General features: G+C 41.0%; 1 protein-coding gene across 1 annotated transcript in view; it reads right to left on the minus strand.

The window, feature by feature from the left end:
- Positions 1-26670, minus strand: part of RAPGEF2 (Rap guanine nucleotide exchange factor 2) — a 262434-nt gene that overhangs the window by 131044 nt on the left and 104720 nt on the right. Inside the window, exon 4 of the mRNA XM_052654319.1 lies at positions 26538-26621. Coding sequence (XP_052510279.1) covers positions 26538-26621 — 84 coding nt within the window. The remainder of the gene's footprint in view (positions 1-26537; positions 26622-26670) is intronic.

Consider the following 26670-nt stretch of genomic DNA (forward strand, 5'->3'; position numbering starts at 1 on the left):
GAGACTACACAAAGTGGCCTACAAATTCAATGGAATCCCCATCAAAATCCTCCCCAAAATATTTTTTTTGCAGAAATGGAAAAAGCAATCTTTACATTCATGCAAAAATGCAAGAGGCCCTAATTAGCCAAAACAATCTTGAAAAGCAACAAAGTCAGAGAAAGTATGCTTCTGATTTCAAAACTTACTACAAAGCTGCCAACTACTGGCTTAAGTAAGTAGTACACCGAAACAATGAACCTGGACCCCTACATCTTGTGACATACAAAATTAAACTGAAAATGGAACACTGACTAAGTAAGAATGCCAAAAATGATAAAACTCTAAGGGGGGGAACAAAAAACAAGGATGAGTCTTCATTACCTTGGATTTGACAATGGACTCAGATATGACATCAAAAGCATCAGCAGCAAAAGGAAAACTAAATAAATTGAACTTCATCGACATTAAAAACTTTGGTGCAAAGGACATTATCAAGAAATGAATAAGACAATCTACAAAATAGGAGAAGATATTTGTAAAGCATATATCTGAGAAGGGTTTAAGATCCAGAGTACATAATTCCTACAACTCAACAACAAAAAGACAACCCAATTAAAAAATAGGCAAAGTACTTGAATAGACTTTTCTCCAAATGGCTGACAAGCACATGAAAAGTTGCTCAACATCCTTAGCTATTAGAAAAAAGTAAATCAGGAACACAAGGAGCTACTTACCAAGTTGTCCACTCTCCCTCCCCGACTGTAGTGTACTACAGCTTAATAAATCTTGGCTATGCTTTCTACAGAAAAATAAATAAAAACACAAAACAGGCTTCCCTGGTGGTCTAGTAGTTAAGAATACACCTGCCAATGCAGGGGACACAGGATCAATCCCTGATCTGGGAAGATTCAACATGCCTCGAGCAACAAAGCTCCTGAAGCCCATGTGCCTAGAGCCCACGCTCAGCAACAGGAGAAATCACTGCAATGAGAAGCCGGACACCCAAGCAAAGAGCAGCTCCCACTTGCAACAACTAGACAAAGCCCCAGCACAGCAACAAAGACTCCGACAGCCAAAACTAAACAAATCTTAAACACACACACACACCACACGCAAAACAAAAACTCACAATGAGATACCATTTCACATCTGATACTGCATGTGAATGAGATACTAGAATGGCTATAATGGTAATTTTTTTAAAAATAGCAAATGTTGAAGAGAAACTGGAACCTTTGTGGAAATGTAAAACGGTGCCATAACTGTGAAAAAGAGTTTGGGAGTTCCTCCAAAAGTTACACATAGAATTAACAGAAGACCCAGCAATTCCACTCCTGGATAAACATCCAAAAATATTAAAAATACGGACCCAAACATTGGTACGCCAGTTTTCACTGCAGCACTCTTTGCAATAACAAAAGGTGAAAAACGCCACAAATGTCCATCAACAGATGAGTGGATAAACAGATGTGATATATACAGACAATGGAATATTATCCAGCTATAAAAAGGATTAAAGAGCTCATAAGTGTTACAACATGGATAAGACTTGAAAGCATTATGCTAAGTGCCACACCCAGTCACAAAATGACAAATATTTTATAAGAGCCCACCTACATGAGATATCTAGGATAGGCAAATTCATAAAGACAGAAAGTAAAGGAGGTTTCCAGGTGTTAGGGGAATGCCTAACAGTTACAAAGTTTCTGTTTGGAGCTATGGAACATAAGTTTTGGAGACAAGTAGTGGTAATTAATTGCACAATAGTGTGATTGTAAGTAATAGTATTTAAATGATTAAAATGACATATTTTATGTGATACACATGAGCATATCCACAATTTCTTTAAAAATGTATTATCAGAGAAACTTATCAAGACTTTTGTTTGTTTTAGGGGTTTTGAGTTTTTTGGCAAAATTCAGGATTTCAATAAAAAAAGTAGTAACTCCACTTTGCCCAAAAAAGAACCCATGCTGGGGGCAAAGGAAGTTAAGTTTGATGACTGAACTACACCACTGATTAACTTGGAATCACTCTCTTTTCTATACTAAGTCTGCAATTAAGTGATAGAGGTATGGGTGAAAGAACTAGGAAGATATGAAGACATGGTAAACAAAGGTTAATAAAATATTTTAAATCTTTTTTAAATTTTTTTATTTTATTTTTTATTTTACTTCAAATCTGCCCCCCCCCCACCTCCCTCCCCATCCCATCCCTCTGGGTCATCCCCGTGTACCAGCCCCAAGCACCCTGTCTCATGCATCGAACCTGGACTGGCAATCCATTTCATATATGATAATATACATGTTTCAATGCCATTCTCCCAAATCATCCCACCCTCTCCCTCTCCCACAGAGTCCAAAAGACTGTTCTATATATCTGGGTCCCTTTTGCTGTCTCACATATAGGGTTATCGTTACCATCTTTCTAATTCCATATATATGCATTAATATACTGTATTGGTGTTTTCCTTCCTGGCTTACTTCACTCTGTATAATAAGCTTCAGTTTCATCTACCTCATTAGAACTGATTCAAATGTATTCTTTTTAATGGCTGAGTAATACTCCATTGTGTATATGTACCACAGCTTTCTTAGCCATTCATCTGCTGATGGACATCTAGGTTGCTTCCACGTCCTGGCTATTATAAACAGTGCTGCGATGAACATTGGGGTACACGTGTCTCTTCCAATTCTGGTTTCCTTGGTGTGTACGCCCAGCAGTGGGATTGCTGGGTCATATGGCAGTTCTAGTTCAAGTTTTTTAAGGAATCTCCACACTGTTCTCCATAGTGGCTGTACAAGTTTGCATTCCCACCAACAGTGTAATCCACACCCTCTCCGGCATTTATGGTTTGTAGACTTTTGGATTGCAGCCATTCTGACTGGCGTGAGATGGTATCTCATTGCGGTTTTGATTTGCATTTCTCTGATAATGAGTGATGTTGAGCATCTTTTCGTGTGTTTGTTAGCCATCTGTATGTCTTCTTTGGAGAAATGCCTGTTTAGTTCTTTGGCCCATTTTTTTATTGGGTCATTTATTTTTCTGGAATTAAGCTGCAGAAGTTGCTTGTATGTTTTTGAGATTAATTATTTGTCTGTTGCTTCATTTGCTATTATTTTCTCCCATTCTGAAGGCTGTCTTTTCACCTTGCTTATAGTTTCCTTGCTTATAGTTTTTATTTTATATTGGAGTGTACTTGATTAACAATATTGTGTTAGCTTCAGGTGTGCAGCCAAACGTTTCAGTTATACCTACACATTTACCTACTCTTTTTCAAATTCTTTTCTCATTTAGGTTATTACAAAATACTGACCAGAGTTCCCTGTGCTATATGGTAGGTTTGTCTTGTTTATCCATTTAATATATGTGCTCAGTCACTCAGTCATGTCTGACTCTTTGTGACCCCGTGGACTGTAGCTCACCAGGCTCCTCTGTCCATGGAATTTTCCAGGAAAGAATACTGGAATGGTTGCCACTTCCTACTCCAGGGGATCTTTCCAGCTCAGGGATCAAACTCTTGTCTCTGTGTCTCCTGCATTGCAGGCGGATTCTTTACCACCAGCACCACCCGGGAAGTCCAATTTTACATGTAATAGTGTGTATATATTCAGCCCCAAATTCCCAATTTATCTTCCATCCTTCATCCCTGGTAACCTGAAGTCAGTTCTGAAGAGTCCATTATACCGACATTTTCTTTCACCCAGAATTATTCCATTTTTATTTTACTCCTGGTCATAAATTAGAGGGTATCCCCATTGTGCCAGCCCAGTCTTCATATACATATGGACAAAGTGGGAGAAAGAGAAAGATGTTCACTCAGGTACAATTCTGCCTATTTGTCTTCCAAAAACTTACTGGACACAAACCACATAATCAATATTGTTCAGTTGCTAAGTCATGTTTGACTCTTTGCAGTCCCATAGACTGCAGCACGCCAGGCTTCCCTGTCTTTCACTATCTCGCAGGGTTTGCTCAAACTCATAAACTATGCAATCAACACAGAGGTTACAAGAAACTCACTAAATGTCACCCCTATTCTTAGTTTATAATCTATGGAAGATGAGTACACAAGAGGTTGGTGATAACAGGCAGAACAGCGAACTATGAGTTCAATAAAAAGGTCATATTTGCTGACTACAATGCATCTCAAAACCAAAATGGATTTCTTGAATGTCCAAGTTGAGGAAAAAACTTAGAAAATCATACAGTACAGGGTCTCCTGGCCTTTTTTTCCCCTTCAGCTTCACACATGAAGGTATGCCAGAATCCAATGTGCTACATCAAAGGCCCTCAAACACTGTGATTTAGAAAAAGGCCCCAAGGAGTTTTAATATGTATGACCCACCATCCTACTCTGCTCATGAGAAATGTTCAATTTTCATTCCATAAGTGGGAAAACAAAGCCAACCTACCTCAGAATAGGTTAAAAGAGATGCCCCAAATCACCATCAGGCTTCATGGCATGTTCTGTGATCCCACACTGACCTCACCCTTTCTCTCCCTTTCTTCAACAGCCCTTTTCCACACTCAAAAATATAAAAACTCTGGTCCTTGCTAAGCTTGACATGTATGAGCAATAATTCCCAGATATCCTCAGGAATACTGCTACAGGGCATCACATTTACCTGTAAAGCATAAATGCAACAACAAGCAGGAAACCAAGCTCTGTGGAAAGGTGGATTCTCAGAGGTTGGCTCACTCACTGGGTAGTTGAGTGAAAAAGACAAATCAGCTTTTGCAATTCAGAAAGCAATTTGAATTCAGCAAAATTACAAATGACATCAAGTGTTTGAGGGTTACCCTGGGAGAGTCAAAAGTTTGAAAGTCAAATCTATAAAAACCAAGCCTCCTCAGGCAGCTGCTGCCAGAAATTCAACTACTAGCACATCTGCTTCTTTGAAATGGCACTCATAATATGACGTTCCAAGATAAACAAAGATATTTTTAAAATTTAAGCTCCTTAATTTTTAAAGTGACATAGCTGTTTTTAAACTCTGAATTTAAATTCTTTAAAAAATTGTCTTCTGGCAACTTCAGCCTTTCTATGTACACATGCATTTGTGTATGAGACACAAATATTTATTTAACCATCTTTCAAAAAGAGAAGTAGGTAACAGTTATCAATAAGACTTGGTCTGAATAGTTAAAAACCTGTTAGCTCTTTCTACACTTGATGCCAGCCTTTCACAAAAGTCCAGAAAGTTAGAAAGAGATAAGGAGAAACACAGAAGTAGGGCATTTGTGTTGTAAGAACACCATTAGGCTTCTGAGTCTACATAGTGTGAACATTTAATTACTATAGTCTCTAAATCCTTCTAAATTGTTCTGTCAAAGGGCAGCATATAGCCTGGCTTTCAACTATTAATCTCAATGTAATTTCAGAACGTCCTGATAATCTTAGACTAAACCCCCCAAAGATGACAACCAGAAGTGATGCAGACTCACTTTAGGCCAACCTATTGGTTCTCTGTGATATTTCTTTTTTAAAAAGTTAAACTCACAAAAAATGATTAATGAAAAGACTACCTGCAGCATAACGAACACAATATACCTAAATGTTCACAGTCCTCAGTTAAACGAATTGAAGAATGGTTGTTCCAAAAACAGTTTCACAATCCAGATTTTCATTCCCATTAAGCTTTTTTTTCCTTACAGAACTAAAAATTAAAATATACGCAGACAAAAAATTTACTAAATGTAGTCTCCTATATAATGTAAAATAGAAAAAAAAAATGTTAATAGTCTGATAAACTTTCAAGTCCAAGGTTCACGATAAGAAAGCACCAGTTGTCTGCAGGTATCAAATCTTACCTAGTTGTCATAGATACCCACAAGCCACCGGACAGGGTTCCGCAGGCTCTTTCTGAGGTCAGGCCATCTTGCCCTGCACTTCTGTGACCACATTTTCCCAAGCTGAGTCCTGAGCGCTTCTACCACTGTGTATGTGTCTACAAAAGGCAGTGAGTGGCTGAGCACAGAAGCCTCTTCTGTCAGTGTCCCTAAACTTGCCCTTTGTATACAAGGGCCCCCGCATTCCTGCTGTGCGTCAGAACTGCCCAGTGGAATGCAACTCCTCAGTACTGGAATGTAAACTTTTTCATGTCAGGCTACATCCACACAGCCATCAAACAGCCTACACTGGTGTGCAGTCCTAATTTACAGAATGTTTGAATATGTGATTCTCCGATACCAATTCTTCATATATTCAGTTCTAAAAAATGAAGACAGTTGCTAAAATGTTCTTTCCTCCTTAAAAATCTAAGTAAATGACTGGCCTGATGCTCCTAAACCAAAACCAATAGTATCTATGTAGGACTTACCAAAAATACTCACATGAAAAACTGTCTTTAGATAGCAGAACAGCAATAAACAGTTAAGAAAAAGAAAAATCCAACAAGTAACTGCTGATGCAATCAATTCCATTCTCAAAAATCAGTAGACTCTACAGCAATACATTTTAACAGAAGAGCAAAATGATTTGAAAGGCATCACTTAATCTCTTAAAAAATATTTTGTCCTCACTCGTTAGTTTAACAAACAAGCCTCCCCCCCGCCAAAAAACAAGTAACAGTTATTTATACTAAAAACATACACACACCAAGTACACACTAAAGTTGTGTGTGTCTAAATTGCAAACGGTTCTTAAAGTGTAGCCTGGAACAAGCTATTTCAGAAGTAACTGGGAAAATGAAACAGGCAGTTTCTTTGGAGGCTCATTTAAAAGTATTCTAATAATCATCACCCTGCACAGATGAACAGAGGTTTGCTTCTCTGCAGAACGAATCTCCACATTTAACCTTTGCTTATAAAAATAGAGTGCAAAAAAAAAAAAAAAAAACCTGCTAGGGGAAGGCCTCAGAGCCATGTTTTATGTTTTCCCCACTCTGTACCCCGTGGTCTATTTAACTACAGAAGAACTAGACATCTGCTACTTACGCTATGAACATTTTGTTCCCTTAAAATAAAATCTAACCTGCACTGTCTTCAGTACCTCTGAAGCACCAGCGCTGCCTCCTCCTAGAGGAGCCGGGTCTCTGCGGCCATCAGCTCACCCCATCGCCCCTGTGTTTTCTCTCCCTGGGTGCACCGGGCTGCAGCCTGTGTGGGGAGCCGGCATTCCTCTCCGCGGCCAATTTCCTGCTTCAGTGACCCACCCACCCCTCCTGGCTGCAGTTCAGAGTTACGCATGCTGTGCAAGCGGGCACTGTTTCCACATACCAGCCTCATGACCACAGCAGCTGCCTGACAGGCACTCCTTATCAATTTCTATTAATTCATTATCCACTCTTGTAAATCAAGAGCAAGTAGGGAAATCTGCAGTGTCTGTTCTCCTCTGAGTCTTCAAGGTCAAATGCTTAGATGTGCCGAGCAGGGCGATTTTGTTACTGACATTTACCCAACCTGTACTACACACACTACTCTCAACCACCAAAGGGATGCTGAATTGTACACCTGGCTGGAACAATCATCCTGGAAAAGATGAGCATAAATCTACAACCAAACAACATGGGAAAAGTTGAAAGTGGCTGCTTTTGCCCTTGTTTTTCCCTTCTAGAGAAAAAAGGTGGCTCTTACCTTGCTGTATGGGGGTGAAGAGAGCAAGCAGCTTTTGTCTCCTGCCACAATGTACCCAGCAAAGGACTGAAGAGTGATGATGACTACACTTTGGTGGGGTCTGTGTCCTCGTGACCAGCTGCTGGAGGACAGCTCAGCTAAACTGATCTGCTGCTATCAGTCTACTCAGTGCCATCAGTGGCACGAACGGGTCTCTGCTGATCACAGGGCTTTGCACACAGATGGCAGCTGATCAGTTTGTATAAAAGTTATGGTCCATACAGCTCTCCCTTCAGCTTCTGGATGCACGCCTTATCCAAAATGCCTTTGTTACAGGGTGCTCCCTGTTTCATTGCACAAAGCTCGCCGTGGAGAAGTTGAAGAGGCAAGGAAGCTCTCAGCTCTGAAGTCTTATTTTTATAAAATTCATTACAAGTAAAATAAATAAGTTAAGAAAAAACTGAGGACTTAGTTGGCAGTTCAAGGGTTAAAACTGTTCTTTCACTGCTGGAGGCACAGGTTAAATCCATAGTCAGGAACTAGAACCCCGCATGCCACACTGCGTGGCCTATTATATAAATATTTTTTTTAATTTTAAAAAAGAAATAGCTTAACAGACCTATGTAACTTGCTAATAAGAAAAATGGTAGATGAATTCAAATGAATTCAGATTGATCCTAACCAATAAGAACCTGAATTGATCTCAAGAATCAAACATCTCAAGTAACTGCAACAAAACACCTGATATTCTTTTAAGGCTCATATAAATGGCACCAAAACCCAAGCCCAGCCTCCCCCAAATCTGGCACGTATCATAAAATATGCTGAAATAGCACACGTCTTTGTAAGATTGGACCTCAGCAACAATTAGGGTCACTTGAATAGTACAGCATTCATGAAACTCTTGAAAGTTAAAAGAACACTTTTCCAAGAAAGGAAAAGCATATATTGACACATATCAGTAGTTTCTCACAAAGATATCAAGTAACAAAATGTCAATTTCTTGAATTCACATCAATGAAATGTGAGAATTTCTCACAAACCATACTTATCCTGTTTTTCCTTGTTTTATAAATAATTGTTCCTTCTAATTCTACCAACAGTAACCCTGGCAATACTGTTTAACTTATTTCAAATCTGCTCTTATAGAAAGAAGTAGTTAAAAACTTTTCACGTATCATCAAAAAATAAAATACTTAGGAATATATTTAATGAAGGCTGTGCATGACCTGTACACTGAAAACACAAAAGGATACTTAATCCTACAAAGAAAAATAGTAAGAGACCTAAATCAATTCTGAGCTATACCATGTTCATGGTTTGGAAGACTCAATATTAAGGTAGCAAACCCTCCCAAACCGATCCACAGATCCAACACAATTCTAATCAAACCCTAACACTGACAAACTGATTTTAGAATTTATATGGAAAAGCAAAGACATAGAAGAGTTAAATAATTTTAATACAGAAAAAGGTGAGGGATTTACACTACGTGGTTTTTACTATAAAACCACAAGGTATTGGTATAAGAACTGACATGTAGGTCAACAGAGCAAAAGAGAGTTCAGAAACAGACCTGAAACAAATACAGTCTAAGTAAAGTGTGAAGAGTCCCTCAGTCGTGTCCGATTCTTTGAGACCCCATGGACTACAGAGTCCATGGAATGCTCCAGGTCAGAATACTGGAGTAGGTAGCCTTTCTCTTCTCCAGGGAATCTTCCCAACCCAGGGATCAAACCCAGGTCCCTGGCATTGCATGCGGATTCTTTACCAGCTGAGCCACGAGCGAAGCCCAAGAATATTGGAGTGGGTAACCTATCCCTTCTCCAGTGGATCTTCCTGACCCAGGAATCAAACTGGGGTCTCCTGCTTTGCAGGCAGATTCTTTATCAACTGAGCTATGAGGGAAGCCCAAAGATAGTCTACTGATTTTTTAATAAATATGCTAAGGTAACTTAGTGGATAAAAAATATTCTTTTCAATAAATGGTTCTGGAACAGGCAAATATCAGCATCAAAAAACATAAACAAAACCTCAACCCTTATCTTACATCATACATAAAATTAAATCAAAATGGATCTCAGGCCTAAATGGAACAGCTGAAACTTTTAAATCTCTACAAGAAAAACATGAGAACACCTTTATGACATCAAGTTAAGAAAAGATTTCTTGAACAGGACACCGAAAGTAGAAACTAAAAAAGAAAATGCTGACATAAATGGACTTCATGAAGGTGAGAAAGTTTTTCCTTCTAAAACATATAGTTAAGAAAAAGCCAAGCCATGGACTGGAAGAAAATTTTTGCAAAACACATCCAAAGGAATTGTACCCAGAATATATAAAGAACATACTCCAAAGTAAGACAGTCAATTCAATTTTTTAGTGTGCAAAATCCAACTTAAAAATATGATTTCAAACGGGTGAACTAACACTTCAAAGAAGATACATGAATGGCCAATTAACACATTAAAAATTCTCAACACCAGTCTTCAGAGAAACACATAATAAAACCACAGTGTAATTACCACCATATATATGCTGAAGTGGCTAAAATTAGAAAGACGGATAATACCAAGTGTTGCAGAAGATATGCAGTAACCAGAACTCTCAAACTGCTTGTGGGAGGGCTAAATTGTTATAGCCGGTAGGGAAAACAGTCAGCCGGTACGGAAAACAGTGTGACAGCTTCTTACAAAGTTAAACATACATTTGCTACATAACCCATCCATCCCACTCTCAGGATTTATTCAAGAAGTCATAAAAACACGTCCACACAAACAGATGTTCATGAATGTTGACAGAAGCCAAAAAGTGAGGCAACCAAAACCATCATTTTTAAACTGTGTTTTGTAAAATATGAATACTATCTTGCTTATAAAATTCATAGGATTTATGAAATCTGGCATCCCTTTTATGTCAGAATTGGCAATACATTGCACAGCTTGCTTACAATAGTACATGAGATAATTTTACATTGGAATGAATAGTAAGGCAAAGTTATTTGTCAAAGTCTGTCCCTACAGCCTTCTGACCCGATAAGCATCTCTTTTTTTGCCTCTGCTGCCCCTCCACCATATTCACTTCACCTCTGACATCCACCCATCTCAGTTCAGTTCAATTCAGTTCAGTCGCTCAGTCGAGTCTGACTCTTTGCGACCCCATGGACTGCAGCACACCAGGCCTCCCTGTCCATCACCAATTCCCAAAGTTTATTCAAACTCATGTCCACTGAGTCACTGATGCCATCCAACCATCTCATCCTCTGTCATCTCCTTCTCCTCCTGCCTTCAAATCTTTCCCAGCATCGGGGGTTTTTCCAGTGAGTCAGTTCTTCACATCAGGTGGCCAAAGTCTTGGAGTTTCAGCTCCAACATCACTCCTTCCAATGAATATTCAGGGCTGATTTCCTTTAGGATGGACTAGTTTGATCTCCTTGCTGTCCAAGGGACTGTCAAGAGTCTTCTCCAACACCACAGCTCAAAAGCATCAATTTTTCAGCACTCAACTTTCTTTATAGTCCAACTCTCATATCCATTTATGACTACTGGAAAAATCATAGCTTTGACTAGACGGACCTTTGTGGGCAAAGTAACGTCTCTGCTCTTTAATAAATAAGCTGTCTAGGTTGGTCATAACTCTTCCTTCAAGGAGCAAGTGTCTTTTAATTTCATGGCTGCAGTCACTATCTGCAGTGATTTTGGAGCCTCAAAAAGTAAAGTCTCTCACTGTTTCCACTGTTTCCCCATCTATTTGCCATGAGGTAATGGGACCAGATGCCATGATCTTAGTTTTCTGAAACTAAACCACCCACCTCAACCCCTCTAAATTATGCTGTAGCTATCAAAGGCATCACACTACCCGACATGCATGTTCAAAGCATCTTTTGTTCCATCCTCTCCCTTCCCTGTAATTCCAGTCACTAAATTCCATCATTAGTCTTCCTAAACTACTCTCACATGCACCTCCTATCAAATTCTATTTCTATGAAAACGCTAGTCAGGTCCATAGAGATAGGGTTCCTGTGTCTGGTCCCAGCTTTACAGCATCTTCCAGGATCTCTTCATTCACTGGTCATAAAACTGCAGTGTTTACTAGTTCCACAGTCATTAGCCCAATTGCTCAGCTAAGATCTGGTTGACCACCTGCTTGTGAGCTTTGAAAAGAGAGGTTAAGGTCCAACCCAGATTGTGGGGACTGAAAGTCTCCAGGGTTAGGGCCTCAGTATAGTACTCATCCTAAGCCAAGTGAATCTAATAATTGGCCCAATTTGGTCAGTTATCGTTCACATTACTCCTAACCATCTTTATGGCCAAATGCATACTCAGTCGTGTCTGACACTTTGTGGCCCCATGGACTATAGCCCACCAGGCTCCTCTGTCCATGGTATTTCCCAGGGAAGAATACTGGAGTGGGTTGCCATTTCCTCCTCCAGGGGATCTTCCTAAACCATGGATCAAACCCACATCTCCTGCATTGGCAAGCAGATTCTTTACAACCTAGCCACTTGGGAAGCCTCTTATTGCCAAATACAAGGACTCTAATCCAGGATCTTTTTCACTTTTTGTCTCACAAGCACTTTTTCTAAGAAAAGTTGAAACATACTGCTCAGGCTTGGATCATTATAAGGTAGCTCTTCTCCATATATCTGAAGGACCATGTGCGTCAGTCGCTCAGTCCTTTCCAACTCTTTGCGACCCCATGGGGTGTAGCCCACCAGGCTCCTCGTCCATGGGATTCTCCAGACAAGAATACTGGAATGGGTTGCCATTTCCTTCTCCAGAGGATCTTCCTGACCCAGGGATCAAACCCAGGTCTCCTGCACCTACGCTATACTCTGACACAGATAATAAAACCACTGCTTTAGCCACAATGATGCTTCCATACACAACATTAACTATATATGTGTATATATTGATATAGACACCCATTAACTATATATAAAATTAACATACAAAATTTTACTTAATGTGTATTGATATCACCTCAATTTTTTTAAAAGTTCGCTTAAATAGGATAATGATTTAAAAACCCAGAAGAAGCTAATCGCAGATAACACTTCATTCTGTGCTTCCAAAATTATATAAGTTAAAATCCAAGATCATCAGATGACTAAGTGGTAAACTGAAACGGTCTCAAGATTCTGAATAATAATAATTATTTTAGACTATAAAAAGAACCACGGCAGTAAAAAACTTCTGATATATATACACATACACATGTAAACACACATATGCACACACATATCCCATATATGATTTAGACTGAATAAAATATTAATAGTTTTATTAATAGTGAAATAAAATATTAATAGTTTTCTTACTTGTAAAACTGAATTAAGTATGAATACTTAATGGTGGTATTCTAAATGCACCCTTTTGAACTAAAAATATAATAATAAAATATAGGAAAATGTTGGACAGATTTTGGGCAATGCCTGAGTTTTTAAAATTACCTGAAAACGCCCAAGAAATAGCAAACTTATCTTAATGAAACTGACACATTAAGCAGCTTATAGCTACAAAATGTAAAATAAGTCATCATAAAGTAAAAATTATCCTTAAATATCAGACTCACTCAAAAAATTTTAGATGAAGGCTAAACTAAGAACATCCAGTTATTTAATGTTTTTGTAGACCTGTAACACATGAACATTCAATACCAGAAATTATATATTTAATTGCAAAAATATCCAAGACCTATTAAGCCATACATGTGTGACAAAAGAAATATCTAAGAAATCTTTTTTATTTTAAACTTTTCAATATTTTAATACATTTCAATATTCTAATCAGTAATAAATATTAAGCATATAGTTTTTAAAGCCACATTATACTTAATTAAATTTTAACATAAAAAGGCAGTGATATACATGTCTAAGCTATATTTAAATTTGTTTTAACTATTTCTTAATTCTTGAAGTACTTTTAAACAATTTTTAAAAGTACTGAAAAACAAAATGTGGTACATAGTATAGCATAAAGTCATTCTCTTTAACACTGAAATATACAGCTTTGCTGTCTATTTTATATAGATACCTATATTTCATACACGCAAGTTTACAGTCATAGTAATTTTATAGTCATAGTAAAATAAAACAGAGGGTCCCAGGACTGTGATTAATTAGAAATTGAATTTTAATAACGACATTCCTATTTTACGAAGTATAATTTGCTTCATCTATCAATTTCTCTCTTAGCGAGAGCCTTACTCTTACCATTTTCTCTCAGTGTTCCCAACACTGAAAGGGTATTTCTTTACACAAAACCAAATTGAGTTGCTCTGTATTTTAAGACACCATGAATTCATACAAGTGGAGCAGTAATTCACACACCCCTCCAAATCAACCCTTCCCCAGAACAACTGTGCACACACAAGGGGTGCGAGCTCCTTTGCCCTTAAGCAGTAAACAATTCCGACATTTTACAGAGAAAAACAATGTTGTATTTCATTGACACATATCAAACTTTGAAACCTTTATGAAGTATAATATCTACTTTTGCAAGAGAACCAAACATCACTGCCAACACGGACTTCCAGGGTGAAATCACATGCTTATTTATGCAAAGGTCCTAGATGACAAGCCCCCTGACTGAAGACTTTAAGCATCAGAGGCGCTAGAACATCAACTCTATATACATAAACGTCAGAACACTTCCCTTGAAGACCACTTACTCTGTTAGGACACCACCAATGCTGGTATTCCAAGGACCACAGAAGCCTGACTTTTATGCACAGCTCACCTGTGCACCTGTAGTTATAGCAACCAAATTCCCAACTTGACCCAGCCACGAGCTCCCTCTCCAGAGAACCATACTGCTCTGTGCATCGGGTATCACACTGGAATAGGGTCAAAACAAAGCTAAATCAATGCTAGCTTTCCAGGATGAAGATGCTGTGTCCTACAGCAGAGAGTACAGCCAATACCCAAAGGGGGAATGTTTTAGTATATCCCACTGTAGTTTTTAACATATTTCACTCTACCTTTAATTTAGACATCTACCTTATTTCAAATTTAACAAAGGATATATCTACATCAAGCACAACAAAACTCTGCCTTCAATAGCATTAACTCTAATCTAACCAAGTTCACATTTGTTTCAAGACGTATTTGCTTTATTTGGAATTCTTTCCCAGCTTCCTTTAAAATCTTTAACATATATGTTTACCTTCTGTGTGTGTCCTGGGAATACCTGAATCTGAGTCACTCTCAAGTAGCACAGGCAGGAGTTATAGAGGATGTAAGGGCTGAGGACGGAGGCACGGGGCTGAGGAACAGAGGATCTGATAGAGAAAGCTAACAGGGAGAGAGTGAGGGAAACTAAAAGGGGCTGCTGGCTTCCTGCTCTAATCTTTCTCCCTAGGAGGATGAAAAGTGAAAGTGAAAGTCGCTCAGTTGTGTCTGACTCTTTGTGACCCCATGGACTTCTCTGTTCATGGGATTCTCCTGGCAAGAATACTGGAGTGGGTTGCCATTCCTTTCTCCATGGGATCTTCCCAACCCAGGGATCAAACGTGGGTATCCCCACTACAGACAGATTCTTTACCCTCTGAGCCACCAGGGAAGTCTCTTTGAAGGTTATTTGTATATCATTATTTTCAGGGACACAATGCATCTCAGAATAAGACAGATCTTAGGTTCCTGGGTGACTAGAAGCGGCCATATGACTCCACCTGGACAATGTGATGTGAAAGGAAACTTTGTTTCAAGGACAGAAGTTAATTTTTTGCTCAGCTACCTTTCCCCTGCTTCTGGCTCCCACTGCAGACGTAACGGCTGGAGCTCAGCAGCCAGTCTGTGCCCTGAATGGATGCTGAGTACAAGAAAGCCAAGAAGATAGATGGGACCTGGGGCCATTCTGGCTGGTGATCTTCAGGGTTCTCTCACAGAAGAGAAAAAAGTATCTCCTACTGCATTTATGTGATTGCTTTATGCAATCTAAATTACTAACTTCACTGCAATTAATACAGAGAGCAAACAATATACAGTAAGATGCCACCTGCCCTTTCCCCTCTTTCATATCCCAAAAGGATCGTGTGCTGCCCTCAGCCCAGGCTCCCTAGATGCCTTCTTCCAACACAGTGCAGCCCCTTTCCCTCCTGACTTTTCTATACTAACCTGACTTTGAATAAATTATAGCTTGTTACAAGTGATTTCTCAGAGAGATTATGTTCTCATAGTATTGTTAAGCTCTTTTTTTTAAGTGATTTTTAAAAGGGCACAATAAAAATAGAATCCTGAACCAATACGATTCAATGAATATTTATCAAATGCATGCTCTCGGCTAGGCCCTGCAGCAGTAAAGATGAATATACACAGCTGAGGCCTTTAAAGACTTTTGCAGTTGAGAAAGCCTGTGGTTTTCACAGTGGGTGAGGAGGCATGAGGGGCTGGAGGGGAGGCGGCAACAGTGAGGTGGCCATCCCAGCAGAGAGCAGCAACTCAAGACCATCTCACTTAAGAAGGCTGGGTGTTGCCTGTTTGGCAGCTGAGTATCACTTAAGCTCATTATGCAAGGGATCAACAAGAAGAGTCTGGGCTTTTAAATGACGATATGGTTTCACTATGGAAGAATCTTGAGGGCAAGTAGGGAGCTGCACAGAGCAGGTGACAATAAAGGCATTGCTGGTGGGGATGAAGGCAGGGGACCTGGCAAATGTGGTCACCGCTAACTCTAAGGTGTTATTAGCTAAAAGGAAAAAAAAAAAAACTGTCAGAGGAGAAAAGAAAGGTCGGAGCTGAGACTCAAAAGAAATTGCTTGAGTAGGTGACACGCTGTTTATAAAGCCATTAATGACAGAAGCAGCATTCCAGATATGGTATCTCCAATCCCAGGGCCTGGACACCCTGCTCCCCTCGGCCCCTCACCGTGTGCAAGAGTGACAACGCCCAGTAGCCCCCACATCCACCTGCCCCATGCCTGCCCTCAAACACTTGCTGGGCTGGGGAGGGACATAAATGATCACATGTCAGTGACCACTGATATCAAGAGGCACTCAACACTCCTTTTGTCTCACAAAGTCTCTCTTGCCCAAACTCCTCAGCACCCACCACTGTGCTTCACAACCACACTTGGACCTTGACTCTGATCGTGGGCCTATAAAAGGGTAAAGCGCTTTCACTCTTTCCAAAGCCAACACTTGCCCCGTCGTGGGCTTCACCCACTTCTGCCACAACTCCCCACCCTCTTGTATAAGCCCTCTCCACTGGGTTTCTCACATCGACACACAGACACACTCTGGCATCTGCTAAAGAGATACATCCCCCGTGACCCCTCAACTCCAGCCAAAACACCACTTCCTCCCTCCTCCCCACAGTGAAATTTCTGGAAATGATAAAATTTATCTTTCACCAGTGCTTATCTCTACAAGTAGCCCCACCGCTTCACTGAGATGGGCTTACTCAGTGACCCAGGTCACCTGTGACCATCATGTTGTTAAATCCAAGGTCATTTTCCAGTCTCACCCTAGTGATGCTCCATGAAAAAGCAGACTAACAGACCACCTCCCTTCTCAAAATTCCATTATCCCTTGGCCTTGGTGACACACAGCAAGATCTCCATGTGTCAGCTCCATGCTCCAGGCAGGCACTAGGAGGCTCAGTTACATTTGGAGGGTGGCTAAGACAGAAGATGCATATGGACAACTGCAGGGGAGCCACTCAGGACAGAGGTCAGCACAGAAGGGCCCACGCATACTAATTAAGCATCAAGTTCTCTCAGAGAGACATAACTAGCAGCCTAGGGTGATGGTTGATTCTGGCAGTTAGCTCCAGTCACTATGCTCATCACACTTGAGCACCGTTATGGTCAACAGGTTCACGTACTGCTGAAGCCTGGCTTGGAGAATTTTGAGCATTCCTTTACTAGCGTGTGAGATGAGTACAATTGTGCGGTAGTTTGAGCATTCTTTGGCATTGCCTTTCTTTGGGATTGGAATGAAAACTGACCTTTTCCAGTCCTGTGGCCACTGCTGAGTTTTCCCAATTTGCTGGCATATTGATATGTGCAGCACTTTCACAGCGTCATCTTTCAGGATTTGAAATAGCTCAACTGGAATTCCATCACCTCCACTACCTTTGTTCATAGTGTTGCTTTCTAAGGCCCACCTGACTTCACATTCCAGGATGTCTGGCTCTAGGTGAGTGATCACACCATCGTGATTATCTTGGTTGTGAAGATCTTTCTTGAACAGTACTTCTGTATATTATTGCCAGCTCTTCTTAATATCTTCTGATTGCCAACATCAGCTGGATCATCGAAAAAGCAAGAGAGTTCCAGAAAAACATCTATTTCTGCTTTATTGACTATGCCAAAGCCTTTGACTATGTGGATCACAAGAAACTGTGAAAAATTCTGAAAGAGATGGGAATACCAGACCACCTGACCTGCCTCTTGAGAAACCTATATGCAGGTCAGGAAGCAACAGTTAGAACCGGACATGGAACAACAGACTGGTTCCAAATAGAAAAAGGAGTACATCAAGGTTGTATATTGTCACCCTGCTTATTTAACTTATATGCAGAGTACATCATGAGAAACACTGGGCTGGAAAAAGCACAAGCTGGAATCAAGATTGCAGGGAGAAATATCAATCACCTCAGATATGCAGATGACACCACCCTTATGGCAGAAAGTGAAGAGGAACTAAAAAGCCTCTTGATGAAAGTGAAAGAGGAGAGTGAAAAAGTTGCCTTAAAGCTCAACATTCAGAAAACTAAGAAGGCAGCATCTGGTCCTATCACTTCATGGGAAATAGATGGGGAAACAGTGGAAACAGTGTCAGACTTTATTTTGGGGGACTCCCAAAATCACTGCAGATGGTGACTGCAGCCATGAAATTAAAAGACGCTTACTCCTTGGAAGAAAAGTTATGACCCACCTAGATAGCATATTCAAAAGCAGAGACATTACTTTGCCAACTAAGGTCCATCTAGTCAAGGCTATGGTTTTTCCAGTGGTCATGTATGGATGTGAGAGTTGGACTGTGAAGAAAGCTGAGTGCCGAAGAATTGATGCTTTTGAACTGTGGTGTTGGAGAAGACTCTTGAGAGTCCCTTGGACTGCAAGGAGATCCAACCAGTCCATTCTAAAGGAGATCAGCCCTGCGTGTTCTTTGGAAGGAATGATGCTAAAGCTGAAACTCCAGTACTTTGGCCACCTCATCCGAAGAGTTGACTCATTGGAAAAGACTCTGATGCTGGGAGGGACTGGGGGCAGGAGGAGAGGGGACGACAGAGGATGAGATGGCTGGATGGCATCAATGACTTGATGGACGTGAGTTTGAGTGAACTCTGGGAGTTGGTGCTGGACAGGGAGGCCTGGCGTGCTGCAGTTCATGGGGTCGCAAAGAGTCAGACATGACTGAGCGACTGAACTGAACTGATGGTCAACAGGTATGTCAATTTTTTCACTGCTGCTGGGCTGGATGTGGGGGAAATAATCGTAGAAGATGGAGGGAAAACAGTCAAGTCCCAGAGGACTGGCTGACACTCATACACACACACGTGTCACGTGTACACACACACACACACACCTTTATGCCTATAGGTGTATACTTTAATCCAATTATATCCAGTTATACATATGTTTATATGTACAGATCACATTTAAGCAAACTGAAGTACATTTCTATGACTCCTGCCTAACCAACTATTTCATTAACTGGCCAAATACAGGTCCCAATCACCTGCTTCTGAAGGTGATAAAAGAGCATGATAGTCGAGTACACAAAACAATGCTTGAAATAGGTGGTTCTTATAACTTAATTAAAAGACGCTTGCTCCTTGGAAGGAAAGCTATGATCAACCTAGACAGCATATTAAAAAGCAGAGACATCACTTTGCCAACAAAGGTCCTCATAGTCAAAACTATGGTTTTTCCAGTAGTCATGTACAGAGAGTTGGACCATAAAGAAAGCTGAGTGCCAAAGAATTCAGGCTTTTGAATTGTGGTACTGTAGAAGACCCTTGAGAGTTCCTTGGAGAACAAGGAGATCAAGTCAGTCAATCCTAAAGGAAATCAGTCCTGAATATTCATTGGAAGGACTGATGCTGAAGTTGAAGCTCCAATACTTTGGCCACCTGATGTGAAGAGCCAACTCACTGGAAAAGACCCTGATGCTGGCAAAAGAAGAAGTGGGCACAGAGGATGAGATGGTTAGATGGTTAGACTCCGTGGACATGAGTTTGAACAAACACTGGGAGACAGTGGAGTGTTAGTTAGAACAGACTACACAACAGCAACAACATAACTTATTGGCCCTTCTAACTCTGTTGTCACCTACTCACTTTAGGTCATCTCAAATATCAAAGTCTTATGGTTTCTCTTGGAAGGGAGGGAGCAAAGAAGGGAGAAAGAAGGAAGGGACGATGTCTTCTTTTAAAGAAATACAAGAAACTTCTAAGAGTACTGGCTATAAAGAAAACTTCTGAGAAGCTTAAATCACCTCATTTAATGTTGTTATACGTTACTGGTATCTCCCCACGTGAGAAGGTATGTAAGATCAGTACATTATTTTTAAAACTCAATGTGGCAGTTTAAGATGACTCATTCTTTTGCTTTTCTATTTTCCCATCCCTCCTTTCACAGCCACTCTCTCCCTTCTGGGCTTCATCTGTGCTGCCACTGTTGGGATGTTGCCAATGCTAGGGGTAAACCTCCCCTGTGATGAACAGTTTCCAGCACTCTGCCTCTCACTGCCCTTCACACCTTTCGGATACAGTTCATGCCCAGTAAAGGTGCCCTTCCATGACATAATCCACCAGGAGTTATTTTTTAAATGTCAGCCTCCATCTCCAATATGGCATCACATGACAAAACAAATCTGTGCCCTTTCTGGAATATGATGTTCTAATCCTATGCAGCCCTTTGCATGGAATAAGGAATATTTAACTGTACCTTAGGTCCCTACTGCACAGACACAGAATCATTCTTCCATTGTTTCACCCCCTTTCACTACTGAAAACCACCAGCAAGTTCTCAAAGCAATCAATTAACTTATCACATACACTGGCAAGCAGAAGGGAGGCCCGCAATTTTTAATCTCCAGAAGTCATTGTTTGTCATAGGAATCAAAATGAGAATAGTTATTTCAGCCTCTCAGAACTGATTAGTTAAAATGCCTTGTTTCCCCACTTATCCTCATTAGAGCTGCCAGATCTAATTTAAAATGTGATTATTGAAAGCACCCTAGCATAATTTTAATTTTTACATTGTGGATGTATCTGGTGTCAATGGAAGGGAAGGGCTAACGGTACATGGACGCGGCCACCGAGGTGCAAACCAACGCTGCACTTCCCCCTTCAGCCCCTGCCAGTGTCACCTGAGACCTAACCAACCAGCAGCCCTGGCTGCCAGCCAAGGGATGCAGGTTTGTAAACTGGGCTCCCTTCACCGCCACTGTCTCCAGTGCTTGGCAACTCACTGCTCCATGCCTGGAGGTGCACTTCTATCCCAGAAAAATGATCCTGTTCTCATGGCCCTGTTGGACCTACTGCCCAGGCTTGGACTCTCCTCCTTCACTCGTATTCCTGAGCTGTCACTCACGCTCTTTGCTGCATCCAGATCTCCTTTCCAACCACTGCCCAACAGTCTAAACCATTAACACAATTTCAAATTCCCGCCCTCAGGACTTCCCTAGTGGTCTAGTGGCTAAGACTCCTAGCTCCCAGGGCAGAGGGCCCAGGGTCGATCCCTGGTTGGGGAACTAGATCCCACGTGCTGGAATTAAGACTAGGGCACAACGAAATAAATAACATTTTATTAAGATAAAATTCACTTCCTCAAGAGCCACACCTAACTACCATCTACATACATTAAAATACTCCTGTCTCTGAGAGGATTTTGCCTTTGGTGTGGCCTTCGCGAAACTGATTCACACTATACCAGTTAATGACCCTATACCATTTCATGCAGTCCTTCCATGCTGCACACAGGACGGCCTCATCTCCCCAACCAGGTCTTAACTGCCTGTCCGCAGGGTGGAGACCACCGTGCTTCCGTGTAGATGCCAGAACGTAGAGACCAAATGGTAGGGCTTAAGGCAAGTTTCAACTAATATTGGAAATAACACAGAAATAGGCCTCCAAATTGGACCTCTACCAAACCCACTTCAGAATAAGAGAGAAAAACCCACAAATATGAAAAGCAGCAGTAAACCAATCCTAAATTTTGATGCCATTTCAATGTTTAGCCGTTTCCACAGACAGCGCTTTGCCAGTTATTGATCTGATTTCTTACGCCACGTGTTAGAGCACAGGCGGCTTCACCTACCATGTTTGCCGCCAAACAAAATCTGGTCCCCAGACCCTAAGACCCATGCGTGAGAAGCCTTCACCCTTCTGTGTAGCCTCTGTCCCCAACCTTTTTGGCTCCCAGCTTCCATTATGAACTTTCCCTCGTCATCATCCAAGTTCCAAGGCTCACAGCTAGTCTGGGCTTATCTTTTCCTTCAGCCAGACGTCTGGTTCTTCGTTGATACAGAAGGGTAGAGACTGCTGACTGACTGCTCTAATTATTAAAAATAGAGTTTTAAACTGTCAGAGCAATAAAAATATTATCTGTTTACGATTAAATATGGTATGTAGGATCATTTCCATGGAAAGGCCCTTCCTTGGGGGCCTTTATGATTAAATTTACTCAAAAAATCAGATTCAGTGCTTTATTTGGCTGCATGAGGTTTTAGCTGCAGCATGCAAACTGCTAGTTGCAGCATGTGGGATCTAGTTCCCTGACCAGGGATTGAACCCAGGTCCCCTGCCTTGGGAGCATGGAGTCTTAAGCACAGTACCACCAGAGAAGTCCCTAGATTCAATATTTTAGTAGGAGTGTTTTTTATTTTCTTTTTGCCCCAAGCTTATGATCAACATAAATTCAAGAAGAATCTGTATAACAGTAAAGCTTCATGTCTATAACATCTAGTATACTGGGTTTTGTTTTTTTTTTTACTTTTTTAACAAATAGGTGTAAAAATGATTTTTGTATTAGTAGAAAAAGAGTCCAATCCTATGAGTTAATACACAACCTAGGTAAGGGAATTTCCTGGTGGTTCAACAGTTGGGACTTCAAGCTCTCAACGCCAAGTGCCAGCATTCAATTCCTGGTCAGGGAGCTGAGATCCTAAGACCTCACAAGTTGTGTAGTGTGGTCAAACAAACAAAAACCTAGGTAACTATGCCCTTCTCTATAAACGATCCAAATCACACTGAAAGTTCAGAAACAGTCTGGGCCTATCTTTAATAGCTAAAATTATTAGGTATTAAAATACCTAAGAGCATGGATCCTGCCCATTATGTACAAAAACCAAACGTTCCTTTAAAACCATTTCTACAAGTGCACCTTCAGCTGAGATAACTTTCATCCACTGCTTACCAGCCCCACTGTAACTACAAATGATGCCTCTGAAAACCTTAGGGGGAAAAACACCTTCCTCAAGACACTTCACCACCCTTTGCCTGTCACTGTCTAAATATACCAACCCACCAACCACGATGGCAGATGTAAACAGCAGGGCAAACCCTGGACCACTTAGTGACAACAGCTGCTCTGCTTATAGGCTTGGAAAAATACACACAGTCTATACCATTTCCATATTCACCTATGCCAAGTGTCCACTCTGGCCTTTTCCTAAATGAGAGTGAGAACAATCCCTGCTGTACTCCTGCCTTACTTTGTTCACCCTCCTTCTCATCATACATAGGCACTAAATTTATTTTAAATAAAAGAAAAACAGCGATATGTTGTACATTGCTTCGAGAACCCAAATTGTACTCCAAGTAAGAGTTTTAGCTTTATATGTAATATAACTAAGTGACATGACAGCCACTGTGCAAATATCCACGTTTCAAAACTTGGTAAATATCTAATAGGTTTACAACGAAACTCATAAAACAACATCTCATTACTGACATGGCTTGCAGTGTGGCAGAGTGGGCATGTTGTCACTGACAGTCACAAAGGAATTCATGAGCTCCACAAATGTTAAACATCTCATCAAGGAACAATACGCATGCTTGAACAACCAAAATAAAGAACAATCCTCATCTGTCTAAAAAGAAAACAAAAATAAAAAATAAACACATAAAACGCTGGCCTAAATGTCAACTGAGGAATCCAATAAAGCTCATAAAATCTGGAAGCCAAACGGCAGATTTTCTTCATGGACACCACCCTTCCCACTGGGCAGTATCAACGCAATTTCAGGAGAATTAGTTAAAAATATGACAATGTTGTTCAAAGTGTTTTGATACAGAACTAGCTGTTTAGGGTGAATCACCTTCAAAATGATTTCAAACTTTCAAGAGAATGGTCAGATTACTGATAACCAATTTCCAGGCTACTGTGAGAAAAAAACGGTAAACAGAGAGAGTCACCCATGAACTGGACGTTTTATAAAACCAGACTGCTCCTAACACCTAGTCCACAGGATGCTTTGGCCAAACCTCAGTGTTTGCTGGACAGGGAAGCATCTATGACTCACTGTCAACCTTTAAGGCAGGACCAGCAGAGGGCCCTTCAGGACTGTTCCTAAGGCAACATCCCCAGAGGAAACAAACAACTTGGACGCAGCAAAGGTCACCAGGTGCAACATGAAGACATAACCTATAAATAGCTCTGGCTTGTCACTCAGTCGGAAACACAGTCCCTCCTCATCCCAGTACAGCCCTGACTCGCCAGCATCGGACAGCCAAAGAGTAACCTGTGTCATCTCTGAAACTAATCAGAGATGGGAGCCAATGTGCTCATGGAATAGGTCCGAACTGCAAGTCCTCTTTCTTGTAGAACAGCAGTTTCCAGAACATTGGGGTCCCTTTCCACAAGTTACAACAAGCTGTCACTTGAAGCTGACGATGGCCGGCAGTCGAGAAAGACAGCCGTGGGGTTCCTCTGCCATGCTGGGAACTCAAGTCTATAGATTTCACTCATACAACAGACCTGGCATCACAGTGATAAAGTTGCTAACCTCGGTTCTCTCTAAGATGCATAAACTTCAAAGCACATTCATTATAGCATTATTTATAATAAAAGGTATCAAAAACTTACCCTTTACAATTATTGACCAAACTGTGGAAAGTTCAAATAACTGAACATTAAACAGACATCAAAATGCATAATGAGTAAGCCTTTATAAAGAGTTTCTGACATTATGAGCCAAGCACATACATATTCTTTTAACTGAAATTAGCAAGACATTTAATTGTTTATTAAGTATGTTCTTAAGTATGGAGAACACATACATGTAAGGCTAAGTGGGAAAAGACTAGAATATTAAAGGATCACTATCTTGGATGAGACTTCAGGAAATATTTTCCTTCTCTTTGATCATTTATATGGTAATTACCATTATTTTTTACATTAAAATTACATTTAATTTTTATCATATAACAATGCTTGAATATTTTTTGCCTCTACTCACTTCCAAGTTCAGAAACAGAGTCAGAGCCCCCAGAAAAGGAGCAGATAGTAGGTCATATGTTTGAAGGAAAGAGAAGAGTATTCTAGTCAATTCTCTATCTCTTTGGGAAACAGAATCCCAGGGATGACAGGGCTCTCTCACAGGGTCACACCAGGCCTCCCGGGCAGAATTCCAGGATGGATGACCACCCACCAGCCTGCACTACCATTTAAATCAGTTATGAAACGCAGGTAACAACCATATCTACCTCAAGGGACAGTTTTGAAGTTAAATGATTTATATATAAAGCTTTCCAAATGATGCCTGGCAAAAAAAAAGCACTACTGACAAAGCCTTGTTCTCTCATCACTGCAATACCACGACAACTAGGACTTCTGTTACGATCAAGGCCCCATCAGCACCCTCAACGTCCCACTGCTAGAATCAGTTACACCGTAAGAACCACAAACAGGCAACGGGGCTTCCTTCCCTCGTGGGCCATTCTCTCAGGAGAGAAACGCCGGCCGCCAGGAGGCTGGGGGACGCTCCCATTGGAGGTGGTGCCTCTGGCCCTCCTTTCTGGCATCCCGGCACATCCCCACACCTCTGTGCCTCCCCCGGCTGATAAAAACTTCATCTCCCTATCCTGCACACTCTTTCTTAGAAAAATGTGGAAAATACATCCTTCACATGCCCCCATCCATTCAGAACGATGTATCAAGAATATATCATAATATGTTTATAAGAGAGTTAGGTTATAGAAGGTGGAGCTTGGAGAGGCACCCTTGCTACCCTTTAATAAATTTAGATAAAGTATGTGTTTAGTCATTTTAAATAAAGATACTTGGTTAAGACTTTAAAATCTTTAGACAAAATTAAAATATTTAATTGTAAAAAATATACAATCAGGGGGAAAAAAATAACTCCTGAAACTCAGTGGTCCCAGGAGGCCTCAGGAACCCACCCACAGGCAGTTTCATTTGTGACTGGGGAGCCCTGACCCTCTCTGGCCACAGCTGATTGGAACCAGGTAACAGCTGTCCCCAGCCCACCCCTTGGATTGTGGCCTGAACATCAGAAGAAAAGACACAGACACGGCCATCAAATGGTACGGATGTCAGCGACACAGGTCACAAGTCAACAGTCAGCACCCGGGAGCCAAAGTCACAGCGAGAGCCTGGGTGTGGGGAAGGGTCCCAGAGATGAGTCCACACGGGCCTGAGGGCAGCCCCGGCCAGCTGGGCCTCTCGCCCCACATGGGCCCATGGAACCCCCTCGGCCCCTCGTTAGAGGTGCAGGAGACTCCCTGTTACAGAGGCAGTCTTTAGTCCCTCTGAACAAACATGACCTCAACTAGCCTGGCAGGTTCACGGAGCATATCACAGATGTGTTCTTCACCTTTGCCCTTCGTTACAGAGGTTGGAACAGTGTGCACAACACAGGAAAAGCCCTTTCTTAAGATTTATATACCAACACCCCAAGCTACTGCCCTACTTTGTGTCAGTAGAATAGGAAATTAAAGCAGAGAGGAATTCTGCAAAAATACTCATTCTGCAAAAGGATTTCAAGCTCTATGGATCATCTACTCCAGAACATCTATACAATACCTGCTTCGTGGAAGAAACATGGATTCCTTGATGAACACGGAACCGGAGAGAAGGATGTACCAGCAGGTCCCAATATCATCAGGACTGAAAACAAAAGACAGTAACATCAGATGATTATCTCCAACAAACAGAA

This window comes from Budorcas taxicolor, chromosome 17 (genome assembly GCF_023091745.1).
Source record: "Budorcas taxicolor isolate Tak-1 chromosome 17, Takin1.1, whole genome shotgun sequence".
Classification (NCBI taxonomy): Eukaryota; Metazoa; Chordata; class Mammalia; order Artiodactyla; family Bovidae; genus Budorcas; species Budorcas taxicolor.